This window comes from Ambystoma mexicanum, chromosome 6p (genome assembly GCF_040938575.1).
Source record: "Ambystoma mexicanum isolate Mex_15411 chromosome 6p, UKY_AmexF1_1, whole genome shotgun sequence".
Taxonomy (NCBI): domain Eukaryota; kingdom Metazoa; phylum Chordata; class Amphibia; order Caudata; family Ambystomatidae; genus Ambystoma; species Ambystoma mexicanum.
In genome coordinates, this window is record NC_090935.1 from 83,071,542 (window position 1) to 83,089,074 (window position 17,533).

The window sequence follows — 17,533 nt, forward strand, 5'->3', positions numbered from 1 at the left end:
ATTGCTCATTTTGTTCCCATTGAACTAGCCTATTGCTCATTTTGTGCCCATTGAACTAGCCTATTGCTCATTCTGTAATGATTGAACTAGCCTATTGCTCATTTTGTGCCCATTGAACTAGCCTATTCCTCATTTTGTGCAAATTGAACTAGCCTATTGCTCAGACTGTGCCCATTGAACTAGCATATTGCTCATTTTGTGCCAATTGAACTAGCCTAGTGCTCATTTTGTGCCCATTGAACTAGCCTATTGCTCTTACTGTGCCCATTGAACTAGCCTATTGCCCATTTTGTGCCCATTGATCTAGCCTATTGCTCATATGGTGCCCATTGAACTAGCCTATTGCTCCTTTTGTGCCCATTAAACTAGCCTATTGCGCATACTGTGCCCATTGACCTAGCATACTGCCTATTGTGTGCTGTTTGAAGTGCACCAACCATTTTCAAATATCCCCCCACAACATGCACACCAATACCCACAGCCTTTACGCTGTCAGTACACTATTTATAACTAGCCTCCTAGTGTACTGCGACCAGCACCCTCCCTTTGGTGCACAAGCCCCACCCAACCTGACCATAATGTCAGTATATAGCCCTCTCATCATCGGCCAACCTAGCTACTCAACCATACCGAGTTCACTCGTAAGCATCCCATGCACCTTAAAATACAGGAACTCCAGACTCCGATCCAAACTAAACAAACTTCAAAAACCCCTCACGAGATCACTGCCTTTGACAAACAAGAAAATGAACATCCATACCCGTGAGAAGTTCAACAAGGGCAACCACGTCATTATCCTGCCTCATCCGTATGCCACTACAAAGCAGCATACTGTGTATAAACCCAAGATAGTTTCCCTAATACTGACTTCTCCTATTCATGCCATAGCCACAACTGTGGTCCACCCTCTCAAAGTAGCCCTTATAAACGCTAGGTCCCTGGTTGCCCATGCAACTGACATCTCTGATACTGGCAGACAACTTGGACTTCCTTGCCATCTCAGAATCATGGTTACATGATACGGCAGGACCATTGATCTCACTAGCCAGACAGTTATACAATATTTAGACAGGACAGAGATAAAATACGAGGCAAAGGTATTGCCATTATATCAAAACAAGCCTCTCTCTGAGATTAGTTTCCCCACAAATCACGCAATCTTGCGAAGTCCACACCATTAAACTCCCTCTAATCAACTCTCAGACCCTCACTATCCACTTAATCTACAGACCTCCTGGCCCACTTGGAACGTTTGAGGAGGACATCTACACTTTAATATCCAACAACCTAAAAAACACCACCCAACTGTTAATACTAGACAACTTTAATTTAGGATTCAATGACCCGTTAAATAATCATGCCTTAAATGCAGCTAATATCCTGTCCAAACTTGGCCTATCCCAAAAAATTCACAAACCACCCACAATAAAGGGAGAACCCTAGATTGGGTAGCTGACTACAATTGTACTGCCAACATCATCTCCATCTCCCCGCAATTGTGGATAGACCACTTCCTCGTGTCTTTGACACTGTCTACTTCTAGACCACTCCCGATGGTCACACCCATGGCCCCACCTTGTTTAACAAGGAATAAAAAGAACATCATAGTGGACAAAGTGATCCGGGCCATTCTCCCGACCCTCAATTCATTGGCTGACAACCTGGATCCAGGTACATTGGTCAATGAGTACAATCAAATTATGCTAACTGCACTCGACAAAATCACTCCACTTAACTCAGACCTAGTAAGCCTAAATCTCAACTAAAATAAGTTGTTTATCCCTCAGTTACGGGACCTACGACTCCTAAAGAGGAGATGTGAAACCACCTGGAGACTACTCCCTTCAGAAGACAACAAGTCCAAACTAACTAAAATCTCTTCCCAATATAAAAATGAAATCTGCCTAGCTAAACGCAATTCCTACAATGAACGGATCTCCAACGCCAATTCCAGCATGAAGGAATTATTCACCCTATTAAAAGAATTAGAGTCTCCTATCCCCACACCTGATATCTGCATCAAAAGCAAAATATGGTGCTCTCACTGTTAAAAAAGCAAACTCTAGATGCATTAATTCCTACCAATTACCGTCCCATCATGACGGCACCCTTCCTGCTCAAAATACTTGATAAGGTTGCTTAAACCCAGATCCCAAAATATTTGGAATTCCATAAACTCTTGGGAGCAAGACAATCAGGAGTCCGCCCTCTACATGGGACGAAAACTGCCCTCATTGACTTGAAAACCCAGGTCAATGAGCTAAGAGACAAAGGCAAAACAGCTCTCCTCTTACTGCTAGACCTCTTGCCCGCATTCAACCTCGTTAATCACAAGGTATTATGCAGCCATCTGGACTTGGTGGCCCACTTCTCCACAGAGGACATTAGATGGATATAATCATTCCTGAGCGACAGAACCATGAGGTTCTTCTCCCCATCAGCAGCTGCTGACCCTATTCCTATCATGTGTGGTTTCCCCCAAGGCTTGTGTGTCTCCCCTACATTATACAATATATTCACTAAGCCCCTGTTCGACGATCTGGACCTTCTGGGTATCACCTACACTAACTACACAGATGATACTCAGATTCTCCTCCCACTTTCCGGGGATTATGACAAGGATTTGGCACTGGTGAATAGAGTGTATCTCATCATCCAGGCATGGATGGCCACCCACGGTCTATGCCTGAATGATGACAAGACCAAGCTTATCATCCTGGGCACCCGCACCAACCTTAAGAAATTAGGCCAGGAGCACTCTTCATTCACCATTAACGGGAACCTCATCAAGGTGGCTAAGGAGGTAAAGACCCTTGGCTTCTACCTTTACCCTACTGTCTCCTTCGACAAACAAGTGAAATAAATGGCCTCCGCCACTGCCTACACTTGTAAACTCATTAGGACCGGCAAACCCTTTTTGTTGAATGACAACTGCATGATCCTGGCCAGAGCTTTAATACTCTCCAGGCTAGATTAGTGCAATGCCCTCTACATCAGTGCCAATAAAGCTATTATCCAGGGGATACAAATCCTCCAAAACAACGCCATAAGAGTTGCACTTGGTGTGACTAGAAGATCACATATCTCAGCGACTAGACGCCAAAACAACTGGCTTTTGACCCATAATAAAATCCTTCTAAAAACTGCATCCCTCACCCACAAAGCACTAAACAATGCTGTCCCCAGATATCTCACAGATAGATTCCACAGGAGAGCATCCACCAGACCGATGACACTTGGCAACGCCAATTGCCTCACCATTCCCAGATTTAGGCTTGCTAAGGCAGGTGGTAGAAGGGAAGAGGGATGAAAGGGATGGGGAGAAACAGTGGAAGGCATTGTAGTGGATGGACATAATGGAAACTCTGTTTTCAAAGGACTGAGGTGAAGAAAATGTGAGAGCATTTAATTTTGAGATGCAGAAAGTAAGTTAGAGACAGCAGAATGTAAGGGGTCACTGAAGGAGGAAAAGTAGATTTCTGTATCATCGGTATATAGGTGAACAGAATGATTAAAAGAAGAAACAAGAGCAGAGAGTGGGGGGGGCGAGTAAAGTGAGAAGATCATGGAGTCATGTACATAACCTTAAGGGACTCCACAAAGAACAGGATGGGAGGGGAGGTTTGGCCAGCCCGGGTTACTGAGTAAGAATGCTGAGAAAGATAAGAATAAAACCATTTAAGAACCAAACCAGATACACCAAGAAAGGAAAGTAGGAAATGAGAAGAGAGTGTTCAACAGTATCAAATGCTGCATAAGGGTCAAGAAGAAGAATAGAAGAGCATTTAGAGTGACTAGATGTCATAAGAGCGTTGGAGACATGCAAGAAGGCAGTCTCTGTTGAATGGGATGGTCTTAATCCTGACTGAAGGGGAGGCAGAAGAGAGTGAAGATTAACATAGGTGGAAACCCAAGAATAGCCAGCACGCTCGAGAAGTTTAGATAGAAAGGGAGGAAGAGAAATTATATGAAAGTTAGTGGGAACTGAGGGATTGTGAGATGGTTTCTTCAAGCTGTGGAGAATGAGCACATATTTCAAAAGAGAAGGAAAACAAGAATTATTAAGCGAGGAGTGGTAAGAGAGATAAGATAAGGAATAAGTTTAGGGTAAATAATGATTGCCTCTTAATATGGATATTTGTCCACACATCTCCTAATTGGAAGGACAGGATATCCATCAAGTTAGATCAACACTCTCTCATTGGGTTAAGATTGGATAGCCTCACAATCACTCATAGGAGGGTATGGGTGGGTACCAAGTATAATGAGACCAGAAAAACAGCCACAATATAATAGAGCAGGCATAACGTTCTCTAAAATACATATTCACTTACATAGTATTGTATCTTGGTTAAGCACTCTGTGATGTGCTTGCAAAACATGTACAATAAACGTAATATGTGAACAGACAAGAATAATGGGGTACAGACATATGGCAATGGTTCCACTCAACTCCAGGACTCACAATACAGGAGTATTACCTGGCAGGTAAGTACTAAGCCTATGTAAGTACTAGAATCGATGAAATAATTGATTAAAACATCATCAGAAAGAGGCCGAAATAGAAAATGAAAACAGACAATAAACTTAGACCTGCCCTAAGTAGGATGCATTTCCCTTTAGAAACCAGGAGAAACCATGTCAGTTACTTTAACATTATTACTTACTATAATAATACAGAATTAACTGCAGTGATTTATTATATTTTATATTCTATTAAAAAATACAATTCATGACACCATGTGGAACTAAAATTCTTTGTCTCAGTTCAGTTAAGTACTTTTGTTAATATGTTTAAAGGAGTCTGAGAGCTTTTCATGGGTCTCAAACACAACATCAGAAGAAACAACCATCCACTGGTCCAGTGGGGGCCTATAAGTGTTCCACAACCAGGGTTCGAAGACCATCACTCATAGGACTGCTGGCTGTATAGGGAGCTCAGGTCCAGGATGTGTGAAATCACATATGATTGCACAACCCTACTTTGGGGCAGGGGAGGAGAACATCCTATGCCTCTGGAGTGATACTAGCAGGATGAGACTAGCAATAGATTCAGGAGCTACGCACCCAGGAAAGGCTACTCACATAAGTGGTTATAGCAAGAAAGTCCTAGCAGTGCAAGGTCTATGGTGATCATCTAGTAAAGTCATAAAAGGTCTCAGGTGGGGCTTAGAGGAAGTGCATGAGGTAATTGAGGCAACACCAACAAACCCTCAGGCACTCCCACCCTTCATGAAGATTTGGAAGTTCAGAGGACTTTACTACATCCTACAGGAGTTCAAGCCACAACCAATGGTAACAGTTGTGAGCTCATATTGAACTTGTGGCAACGCAAACGCCGTTGTTGCAATGCCACAAGGTCTACAAAGATAGAGAAATGCCACAAAACGAAAAGGCTGGGATCTGGTTATTAAATATGCATTAGTGCCCCATGCTCTATCCATTGTATCTCCATAAAAGACACTCCCTGCTATTTGTGAGACCTGGTGAGGGTGGGGCAATGGCCCACATTTCCCTAAGCCCACGTGGCTGGGAGAAAGCCCCTTATGATCCTGGCAAATGAGGCACTTCACAGTACAAAAACATACTGCTGCACCTCCTTTGGTCTCAGGATGGGTCATGGGTCATTATGTTTCTGGCTGTTGTCAGAGGCCCTTGATCATTAACTACTGAAAAAAACAGTTGCAAAGTATAATGCAGGTGTTGCACTGTGAAAACCACCCATACCTGTATTTGCATTTATTTGAAGAACATTGATCAATATTTAATCAGAAATGACTTACAATAACACATGTAAAGATGGCCAAAGCATTCACACAAAGGGTGCATGTACAATGGCATACAGATGAGAAAAAGTAGTGAGCCAGTTTATGAGGGTGTACAAAATTTTGACATGTATGAGGGACAAAACAAACAGAAAGAAAATCTATAAATGAAAGCAGGTGTTAGGTACAGATAATCTCAGCCTCCTGGCAATAGGACCCAACCTTTGGTATACGTCTCAACTACACAGGTTAGTAGTGTGGTAGAGCAGCCAGGCTTATCTCAAGAGGGGTCAGTGGGAGTAGTAGAGTGGTTACACAAAGATTCACAGTGACAAGTATTCAAACAAACACTTAAACTCAAGGTTTCTTGATAAAACAATTATTTATTTATTTATCAGTCATTATCAGGCAAATACTTTTCAACCCTCCCCAGTGTCAGAGAAGAGAAGTGTCTTTTGGCTAGGCCAAAGTCAATAGGTAAAAGTCTATGTAGCTGACGCAAGTCTTGTAGGTAAGTAAGAAAAGTCTTTGCACAATGTTTTAGAAGTCTTTAGTGAAGAAGATGAATCAATGTAGGGCCACAAGCTGTTAGGCTTGTAAAGAGTAGAAGCAAATCTACAAAAAGAGGTTAGTTCTCTTAGACTTTACAGTACCTTTGGTTAGAAGAAAAGCAGCAGATGACTTCTGTTCCTGGGCAGCTCTGCAGATCCTGGTGTTCCTGGGCCTCAGTCGTGGGGATAAGAGGGAGGACTTCTGGAGACACCTGCACTACAATGGGACGGTTACCGACAACAACCAGCAATCTTCAAACTAGTGGCAATTAGGTGTTTCAGCTCCTTGTGTCTACTGCAAACAGAACCACCATGGTTCCTGGATGTTGAGACAGACTTTCCTTGCATCCGGGGTCCAGCACTCTATTGAGGTGGCTCAGGCTCGGTCAGTCCTTCTTCCTGGGAGTCCGGAGGATCTTCCTGGAGCTCTTGGCCAGCTTAAATGCAACGCTAACAAACTGGTGTTCCTCTCCCTGGTAGTTTGATTTCCAGCAGCAACTCTGTGGAAATTCAACCAGCTCCGAGAAGCATGTCCAGGTGGCTTACTTTGGAGTTAAGATTGGTCCCACCAACTAAAAGGGAGAAGTCGTCCTTGCAGGGGCTTCTCTGTCAATACGAATTTGGAGTTTCAGCACAGCAGCAGGGTGTCCCCGAGCAAACCAATGGTTCAGGAGTTGCAGCATGAGTCCTCTTCAAGTTCTTCTTCGGATTCCTTCGTCCAGTGGTCGACTCTGCCTTCCAAGCCAAAAAGCCTCGCCTTTTATGCAGGTTTCTCCCATTCATTCCATCCTGGCTGTCAATCACCCAGCAGGGTGGCTGTCCTTGCCAGACAGCCAGCCGGCCAATCACCTAGGAGTGCTTTGCTGTCTCCTAGGAGAATATGCACAGGGAGTTTCGGGCACCTACCTCACTGACCCCACCAGACACCCTGGAGCCAGAGGCAGGCTTCACTCTTGAATCCCGCCAAAGACAAAACAAACAAAGGGACCAAACCTGATTTGGCGCACAGAGTACATTTCAAGAAGGACCTTTCCACAAAGAAATGGCGAAAAAAGAAGACTATGCAGTAAAGAACCACCACGGTAGTAAAAAGTAAACCACTGCCACCAGCCATTCATCGCAGAAAGGGTAACATAAACATTTTACATGACGAGCTATACAAATGGGATACTATGTAGCCCCTCCAGCACCCTATTGTAAGATAGTGTGTGCTTGGTCTAGAAATTTAAAAGTGTAAGTAAAGTCAATTTCACTTTACTGCTCTTGGAAACAGTGGTTATCCAAGAGAAAGGTGTTTAAACCTTTGGGGACATTTGGAAGACTTCCCTGTAGCACTACACTGAAGATGCTGTGTGTTACAATGTAAAAAGGTGCCTATGGAGTTTGTCAGACTCCAAAAACCAAAAGAAACACAGAGTCAAGTCACATTAAAATGCATGAGAGAGTGGAAAAAAAAGGTCTCACTATCTCCATGTAAAAATGAAAAAGTCCTAGATTCCGGCAAAAGACCTGGGGTCTCTAAGGTAGAGAGGAATTAGCACATTTCTGAGAATTCTCCCTAACAGCAGTTGATTAACAAAGGCAACATTAACCTAACTCAGCAAGTATTTCAAACTAAAGAGGAGTACTAAATAAATATACAGTATTGCATTACTAAGCATCACTGAAGGCAGTGATGGAGTCAGGCAGGAAGGGTGGAAGAGAGGGCAGGGGGAGCTCACTCTTTAGCAAGTAAGTGAACTTTAAGCCAAGCTTTAACGAGATCCACAGTTGTTCTGGCTTTGTTTGTTATGGGCAGTGGGTTCCAGTGAGAGGAGCGAGCTGTGAGAAAGAGGCAGCGAGAGCAGATGCAGAGAGGGCATGTGACAGTGGGGTTGAGTGCAGAGATGGATCAGAAGGAGCAAGATGGTGAGTAAACTCAAATGCAATCAGAGAGGTTCTGAGGACCAAGACATTGATAGCTTTTTTAGACTTGAGGAACTAGAGAGCCATCCAGAATGTGTATAAAGAGCCATCCAGAATGTTGTCAAGGACGCTTGGTGGAAGCAGTAGAGAGGAAGGCAAAGGATTAGGCTTGTGCAGTAGTCCAGTTTGCTGATCAGAAGAGTTGATATTAGAGTTTTTGTGAAGTGATTAGTAAGGAACGGATGAATTTTCCAAATGTTGAGGAGGTCATTACGAGCAGCAGAGGCAGTGGTAGTGATGAATTGTTGCAGTTATAGTTGTAACCAAAAAGGACCCAAGATTGAGAGCCTTGGGATAGGGAGCAAGAAGGTCAGATTGTTAAACTGTATTCATATAATACCTCCTTGTTATGAATATTGGCCTAAGCCCATTCGCGTTACTCGGAAAACCACGTCTGAAATGCTTCGATTTTCGATCGACTTTGCCGCCATTTTAACAATCATCCGCCATTTTGATTTCGACTCCTGCTTTGTGTTCTAAAATGGTGGACTGTGTTTTCAACTTGCAGCCGAGCCGAACGACATTAAACGGTAATGTTTAGGCTGACCGAGAACAGCCTGTTTGTTCAATGCAAAGAAACCTTGTGACTCGTATGAACTGCAATCCAAATGTTGTATGTGCTCACAAGCCTCATCCCCATATAAACAACGAGACAATGTAGAACGAACTCAGATCGTGTGCTTTTGCCGAAGTGCATTGTAGCGATTCTTGACACAAGGCTTACTGTGGAGCGGAGAACCAACATCGCCATTGTAACTTCATGGACATGCAAACTTGTTAAATCCATTGTACAACATTGTAATATTTGATATGTGAACTGGGCACAAACCCAAGCATGTAAGTTATTAATTCGGAGAGGAGCTGGACAATGTTTGAAAAACTGTATGAAAATGACTGTGTTAAGATGTCCAGCACTCTCACCCTTCACTGTGTTTGCTGGTACACACTGCAAGGTGTTGGGAGCTAGATAGATATATGTTTGCCTTGAATCTGTACAAAATAAAAGATACGTGCATCTTATTGACCCGTGATTGGCGTATTTCATTTTGTGGTACTAAGCCTCGATATTTCTTTGGTCTTTCAAGACTGAAAGTAGGGGAGGGGTGGCATTGGAAGCTGGCAGAGAGAGGACCTCCCTTTTCAAAGAGTTCAGCATGAGGGAGAAGAGCTGTCAATTGAAAAATTGAATTGAGAGGGAAAGGAGAACAATACTTGATTGTCATCAGCAAGAAGAGATAGTGAAATTCAAAGCATTAGATAAGTGTTCTTAGGGCAGTGGTATGGATGTTGAAACACAGTGGTGCAAGGACTGATCCATGGGAGATGCCAACAGTCAGAGGGGTGGGGTCAGAGGTTTGTCCCAACAGATTTTAAAGGATTGACCTTTCAAGAAGGAGTGTTCCAAGCAAGAGCAGATGAGTATAGAAGAGAGTTTGGAGTGGTGAACATTAGAGAGAATGTTGGAGACATGCATGAATGCAGCCTCAGCTGAGTGTTTACTACAGAAGCCACATTGAACTAGATGTCCAATGTCATTTCCTCAAGGTACATAGTGATCTGGTTGAAGACCACCCTCTCAAAGAATCAAGAACAAGGAATAATGGGGAAGGATAGAAACTGGGCGACAGTTGGCTGGGATGTTTGGATCAGCAGAGGGTTTCTTCAATAGGAGTAAAACAGTTGCAGATTTGAAGAAGGCAGGTAGTCCAGCAGAGAGAGAGATTAGAGAGCTCACAGAGATATGGGCAAGTGATTGAGACTGAGATTCTGAACATTTGGGGAGTAAAAGGCTTGATAGGAGTGTAACATGGGTTGGTATTGCATAGAATGTCTGCTAATTCAATAGGGGAGCTAAGGGAGAAGTAGTCGGAAGTAGATGTGGTAGAGGGAGAGAGGTAGTGGACAGAAGAAAGGGTGGGGAGAGAAAGAGAAGGACTATGAGAGTGGCATGACTTTTAGAGATATTAGAAGAAAAGTAGTGAGTAAAGCCATTAGTAAAAAGGGAGAAGGAGATGGTTATTGGCTTGGGAGATGTGGGCAAAGTTTGGAGGGCAGAAGAATGTTTTTGGGGGTAACTGTGAAGGTAGGTGATTAGGTGTGTGAAGGAGGATAATTTCAGTCCAGTGCAGAGGTTAGGGCAGCAAGTGATTTTGTGTAGGCTAGGAGTAGGGCAGTGTTGATAATCTGTACCAGCGTTGCAGGTCACATTGCCTGTTTGTTTTGAGAGTCTTAATTTCAGAGGTGATCCTAAACTGAGAATGGGAATGGGAAGGTGTGAATGTGTGTGCAGGATAGTGTTGGTCAAATGGAGTCATGAGTGCATAGCGAAAGTGAGAAAAACCATAGTGAGTGGAAGAGGCAGGACTAGGGGAAAGAGACAAAAGAGACAGGTGTCTGCAGTGGGCTATGGAAGGTTAAAGTCCTGCACACGACAATGGGGATGTCAGTAGGAAGTTACTCAAGGAGAAGGGTTCAGACCAGGAAAGAAGGAGTTGAGAGGATTAGGGGGCCAATAGAGAGCCAGAACAGTGAGAGTAGTAGGAGCCAGGAGTTGAATGCTGGCATATTCAAATGAGGAAAGGTTGCTGTAATAGAGGGGTAAAGGGGTAGTGTTGAGGGACTTATTGATAATGAACCCCACACCATAACCCTTCCCAACAGGTCAGAGAGAGTGGGAGATGGCAGCAGAGTCAGTGTGGATGGCTGCCAGTGTTGCAGAAAAATATGGGGAGATCCTGGTTTCTGTAATTGAAAGAAGTGGAATTTGAGGGTGACAAGAGTCGACATGAGCAGTGATTCCATCTTATTCAGAGAGTGGGTGCCCCTTCAAAGGGTCTTTCCAAACATGGAAACCTTTGGTAAAAGTGTACACAGAGTATAACCTATGAGTTATTGACTCACAGTGTGCTCATAGTATTTCACCCCTGTGAACAGGACCAGCTGCAAGAACATCACTCACCGGTGCTGTTTGAAAACTCTCCTTCGGCACATGGCACACAGTCAAAACAGCAGGTGGGCATCTGCTTTATAGGAGCTTTTCTGTACCCTGGAAGGCAGCTCTCACTGCAGACAGAGCGAGGAGCCTGCGTTGAAAAAGGAACAATGAACCACTGGAGAAAAGGTGGACACCTTTATAGGAGAACAGCACAAGCCATTTCAGGAAAAGATTGGCACTAGCAAATGAATAAACACTTAGAAATGCGTGAACATTCTCTTGTACTAGGCATGGAAACAACCAGCCTTTCTGATTTACTTGAAAGAAAGTTCAGTGCATGTGAAGGCTTGAAGACAGCCCCACCCACCGACTGATGAATGTGCCAATGACAATCAAGTTTTGCACTGAAAGTGGTAACAGTTATCCATTGAAGGCTACTAAAGCTCCAGCTCGAGGCCATGTTATAGATTATGGCCCTTATATTGCTTCCTTGCTGCACTTGCATGTTCTGAATACTCACAAGGCATAGGAGTTTTGTCCTTTTTTCCCTCCACTGTATTTAATATGGTTGTGTATTTTAATGTGTTTCATTCCCATGTTCCCTCCATGTTGGGTGATTTTAAACACTCAGCAATTACCCAGGCACAAAGGGTGATTCGTACGGGAGGATATTAACAGGAGTATTATTAACCCACTACAAGCAACAAGCCAATGCAGACCAGTCTTTGGGCTAGCGACCAGGAAGATAGCATACCATAGCAATTGCACATGCTGTTTGAATGTAGATATTTCACATAGCAAGCAATGCCAACTAGACTATGTATTTTGAAGTTAAAGCAGCAGATAAGTATATTTCAGGTTATAGAATCGTGTTGGGTTAGGGAACAGCAGCTGAACAGCAATACATGTCACAAGTTCACAGTGTGGCAAGCTAGCAGGTGAGCAAGAGTATATGCGTGGAAACATATCGAGCATGCATAGGCGTGGCATGCGACAGGCATTTTTTCTTAAATGATTTGAGTATCATAGACATGTAGAATCCTTACTGCAGGTCCTATGTTCAGTAACTTGAGTGTCATGGGAAATAGAAGAACCATTTTATTTGCAGTAAAGTCCTAAAATACATCAGGTTGAAGAGCGTTGAGGATCAGAGTTCAGAGGTTTTTTCACATGCCAAAGGCCATTCCACACATGGGGGGATGGTCTTGATGGTGCATGTTTCTTCAGGCCATACCAGCTTCTTCAATGTCCACTCATGTGGGATAACATTCCTTGCCCTATCCGTCACTGTGTTTTCTAACATGCCACTGAAGAAGACTCACATATATGTGGGTCAACTGTGAGGCAGAGAGCTGTGGACTTCTATGGACTTAGGAAGATACAGCAGCATTTGTCAGGTGGACAAAATGCACAGAGCTACTGTTATTGAAATGTGCCTGCATGTGTATTTTCACAGCAGAAATACACATCGTTTGCTCAACTACGCTATTGCTTGTCACTCCCTTCCACTCTAGCGTCCAAAGCTCTCCTCAATTTACATTCTGTTGTCCAAACTGTACTGCATCAAGTTTCCAGCCCTTCACCCTCCTGGCTCTCACTTCCACCAGAAGGACATTCCAAAGTGACTGTCTTCAAGAACTACCTTCTGCCGCCTCAGGGCATTGCCTTAGACTGTTACCATCCCCCCACAATTATCCACAGCCACCATCACCACTGGACTCCAGGACTGCAAGTCTACATAGATATGTACATATTGTAATAATTGAAGATGTATTTAATTGGTGCTGTCCACATTTTCTGTTTCCAGCTACTACCACCACTAACACTCGATGAACACCTACCTCATCAAACTCCCAATCAGATCCACCAAACCTCTGTTGAGGGTTTGGTAGACCTATCAAAGCCTGGCAACCATAGGATAATTTGAATATCAATGATAATATCCAGCTCACTTGCTGTTTCTCGGTGGGTGGTGTTTGGCTATTCGAGTGTGCAACAGGGTAGATCCTCACTAGAAGAGAGCAGGGGAGCTTATGATTTAGCCATTTGAACAATGTTGTGCTATTTGTGTCTCATGTGGTGGTCTTTTATTTATCATTTGTACCAGGTTTCTGAAGGCTCTTTTTACTTCTGGTCTGTGTAATCTTTGAGAAGTCTTTCTGAAAGCATTTCTGATCATGTTTTAACCGTTTCCCTTACCCTCCCAACTACATCCAAAAAACAAAAAGAAAGGACTTTATGGTTTCACTTGTAAACCTTTTTGGGAACCATCTCCCTTTCTCTTTAATTTCCTGGCTTCAACATCCCAACATGCAAAAAAACACTTGTGAACTATTTTGTGACACTCTTTCCCCTATACATTTACAGGATATTCATTTGTTGATTCTCTGCACTTCTTTGCCGCTGTGTTTATTTTGAGAGCATCTTAAGAGACACAAAGGAATACTAGATTTCTGGGAAGGTCAAGCGCATGTTGGCAAATATATTGATGCAGAGTATGCAACGTCCATTGAGATTGAGGCTGGAACCTTGTCTGAGTATTTCATGAATATGTGTTAAAATTTGACAGATCGGAAAGGTGCTCTGGACAGTTCTGTGGCCAGTGGTGGCATTGGTTTATCATATGGTAGAGAGCTGAAAAGCAACAGATAGGAGGATGAGGTGGAAAGAAAGGAGCCACACAGTATTATGTGGTCATTGGGGCCAGTCACTCAACCGAGGTGGTAGGACTAGCCATGGGCAGGTCACTGAAGGAGGGGGATGTGCAGCAGGCGATAGTGGCTGCAGCAAGTGAGGAGCAGTTGTAGCAAAGATTTTGGGGGGGCAGCTGCTGAAGAAAAACAAAGATCTGGATGTGGAACAAGGGAAAAAGGAGATGAAGGGGCAGAAGCAGGAGGGCCAGCAGGTGGAGGAACATCAAGAGGTAGAAACAGGGCATTTGCATAAAGAACAGCAAGAGGTGCAATAAGACGTAGTGGATGTAGGGAAACAGGAAGGTGGATTAGTGGAAAGAGGCCGAGGTGCAGCAGCAGTTGGTACAGAAGGGGACAGATGCAGGGCAGGAGGAGGAGGATAGGAACACACACGTGAGGAAGAGGGATAGGAGGTGGCGGAGGGGTAGCACCCATTGCAGAAGGAGTAGGTAAAACATGTTGTTATTTCTGGAGTCCCTTCTAGTAAACATTTGCTAAAAGTCTGGACATAACACAGGTTCCTGCCCCACACATCTCTACAAACTGCTTCTCCTTGAATGAGGCAGAAAAACCTACTGCCTAAGGGGAAGACAAATGCAGGGGAGGGCACTGCTGTTGGCAAGAGCAGTAATAAGATTGTGAAGTAAGAAAAGTAGAGTAGCTTTTACACTTTGGGTTCAACTGCAATATATAACAACATTCTGGGGTTACAATCATCCTTTAAGCCTCATTTAACTCTGTGCACATTTCTCCTTAGCAGAGGAGTTATTAGAAATTGAGTGTAAGATTATACCCGCTAAATCATTAACTATCCAGATCTGTGCCACCCCTACCAGCAAACATGCAGCATAAAACTAAACCCACTAGGCAAAGGCTGCCCCAAGACATTCACTCCCCGAGATACTGTATTGATATTAATCTACAACCTCTGAAGGACTTCTTCTATGGTGGAGTTACCAGAAGGCTGCAGTGGGTTTATAGGTTTGTAAACTGTTGGAGCAAGATGTATTTCCTTGTGCATGGATTTCTTTATGTATAGAACAGAGGGACTTAGGCAAACAAACACAGTCAATAATGCTATTACCACATACTACATTCCTATTGGTTAAGAAACATTTGTTGTACTAATATAAAAGTCAGCAATACATCCAAATGAGTATTAGAACAATTGTCAAGGTGGAAACATCAGAAGTTCAAGAAGTGCCTTTATCATCTTCTGCATACTATCACAGCGACGGAAAAGGCACTCATATGCACTCTTTACATTTTCCTTTGCAGTGGATCAGTGTTAAAATGTTTTACATATGCATTTGACATGACACTATCTGCATCCAGCTGTTAAGAAAGGTGTGTGTATCATATGGAATTAAAAAAGCTAAAGCCGGGGAGGCCACCAGGGGGCGCATGGATGAGGGAGCCTCCGAGTAGCTCCCATGCCAGCGCTCATCCCCGGGTGTGAACCGCCTTTGATAGAGGGGGGTGGGATGGATGGCCCTGGGGCGTGCAGATAAGGCACAGGAAGACTGCTGAATGGAGACACACTTATGTGGATTGCAGGGGGGCGGCCTGCCTCAGGGGAGGCCTGCCTGGAGACACGGGGTCTGAGGAGGCCATGTGACCGATGGCCCCTTGGTGTGGGACACCTTTTGAAGTGTACATGTAGTTTGGCACCTTGGCCGTTTGCGCCCGTCACAGCCCCCCATGCCAGCGCGCATCCACCGGCGCGAACCGTTTTTATATCAATATACAGTATATCACCTTTATATCAATGATAGTATATCGTTGCTTATCAATAACAAATGCCACACACCGGAGATTCTTGTGAGCACAGACCCACACTTCAACCGGTGTATTATAGTGGCCAAGACCCTAGGGCCTGTATAATCCAATGGTAATTGTTAGTATAGATATATGTGTGACTTTTATAGAGACATAACCTACTGAAAGACTTTGAACAAGTGTTATTTATTGCATGCATTATCGAGAATATGTTATGTTAGCTTAGATAGATAGTGACCACCCTGCACAGGTGTCTGACGTCCATCCTTGAATGGAGACACACTTGATTCATTTAAAAAATCGAGACAAACGTTGTTAAAATGTATGTGGTGTTTTATTTTGTATCTTATTTTCATGACACAAAAATACAAGACTTTAAAGATTATACAGGTCAGGTTGCAGCACAGCGAGAGAAAATCCCCTGTACTGACAGCTGTCACTCGGGAACGTTTCTATAATGGCACGAACGGCACAGGCGGGTATCACTCTTCGAACGCGGTGTCCAAGCCTCCCGTGAAGCCACCATGTAAAGGAACGATAGGCCACCAGCCTGTACCACCTGTGAAAAGGAATGAAACAAACTGTTTTTAAATGACCCAGATAAGTTTAATAAACGTTTGTTGTCAATGACAATTCTTGTAACTAATGGCATTTTACACGGACAAATGCTATCTAGACAATGCACACTATTGAATGACTTGCATGCGTTACAATGATATGCAGATGTAATTTTGGATATAGTAGAAGTACATGAAATAGGAGTGGCATGACAAGCAGAGTATACTTACTCGTTACTCGGATTACGAGGACGAACAGTTGCTCGAAGTTCGTGCATAAGCACCATCATTATTCTCAACACGGCCCGTGTGAGGCAGGCTACCCTGAAGTCTGGCAGCTCGGTGATGCATTGCGGTCGTGGCTCGCCTTCCGAACTGTAGGCCAGTTATCCCGAGTTTTCTCGGCAGTAGCAGTTCTCGTCCTCAGTTGGCATTAGCTCGCACCGATTGCATGTGCACCAGGTGGAGATGCCGTCCATTCGACTAGGCCCAGGCTCTTCATCTGTTGATTCGTCCTGCCAACTGCCGTCCGAATCCCCATCGTTTTCGCGTGCTTCCCTTTCCAGTAGTTCCTCCTCGGTATACTCGGGCTCGTACATGTAGGGCATTATTGTTGCCATTGTGTGTTAAACAAACTAAAATAATTTATAGCGGTGGTACTGATATCTGTTCACACGGGCTACAAGCGGTGAAGGTAGCTGACCAGAGCAGTGAAACGAGTCACAGAATACTCAAAGTAACACAGAGAGAGGAATGGAATCGAAAATCTGCTGCTGTGTGTTGTGAAACGGTCTGTTTATACTTATTGAGGAGAGAGGCGTCCTGCCATTTCCATGGCGACACGTCATTAGCTGAAGCGCAGCGAATGTTGACACAAGACGTGCTTTGGCGTTGGGAAATGGACGGTACGAGTCTGCTGATGACAGGCTCAGGGGCGGGGGAATTGATTTAGTGCCGCAAAAGCAGGTCCGCCAGGGCGATCGGGGAAAAGATAGGATTATCAGAAAATGGCGGCTCCCTGGTGCTTGTTTTCGCGGGCGTTTAATGGACGAAAACTCGGGTAAGGTCCATAGGAAAGTTTTCTAAAATCGAGCCACTTAGGCTTAAAAAAACATGGCCGACCCGTTGGGACGATAACATTTTTTACTAGACCATGCCTTCAATGGTGGCGCTGTCCCCGGTGCGGGACCATCAGTGGCATGCAACACACAACAGAAGGTGGTACATAGGAGTGACCAGGTGGCATGCATGTCGTGGAGCTGCAATTGTGACTGAGGAAGGCGTTGCA

General features: G+C 44.0%; 1 protein-coding gene across 1 annotated transcript in view; it reads right to left on the reverse strand.

The window, feature by feature from the left end:
- LOC138510683 (vomeronasal type-2 receptor 26-like) overlaps positions 1-17,533 on the reverse strand; it is a 118,014-nt gene that overhangs the window by 89,185 nt on the left and 11,296 nt on the right. The window contains exon 3 of the mRNA XM_069626461.1: positions 11,241-11,364. Coding sequence (XP_069482562.1) covers positions 11,241-11,364 — 124 coding nt within the window. The remainder of the gene's footprint in view (positions 1-11,240; positions 11,365-17,533) is intronic.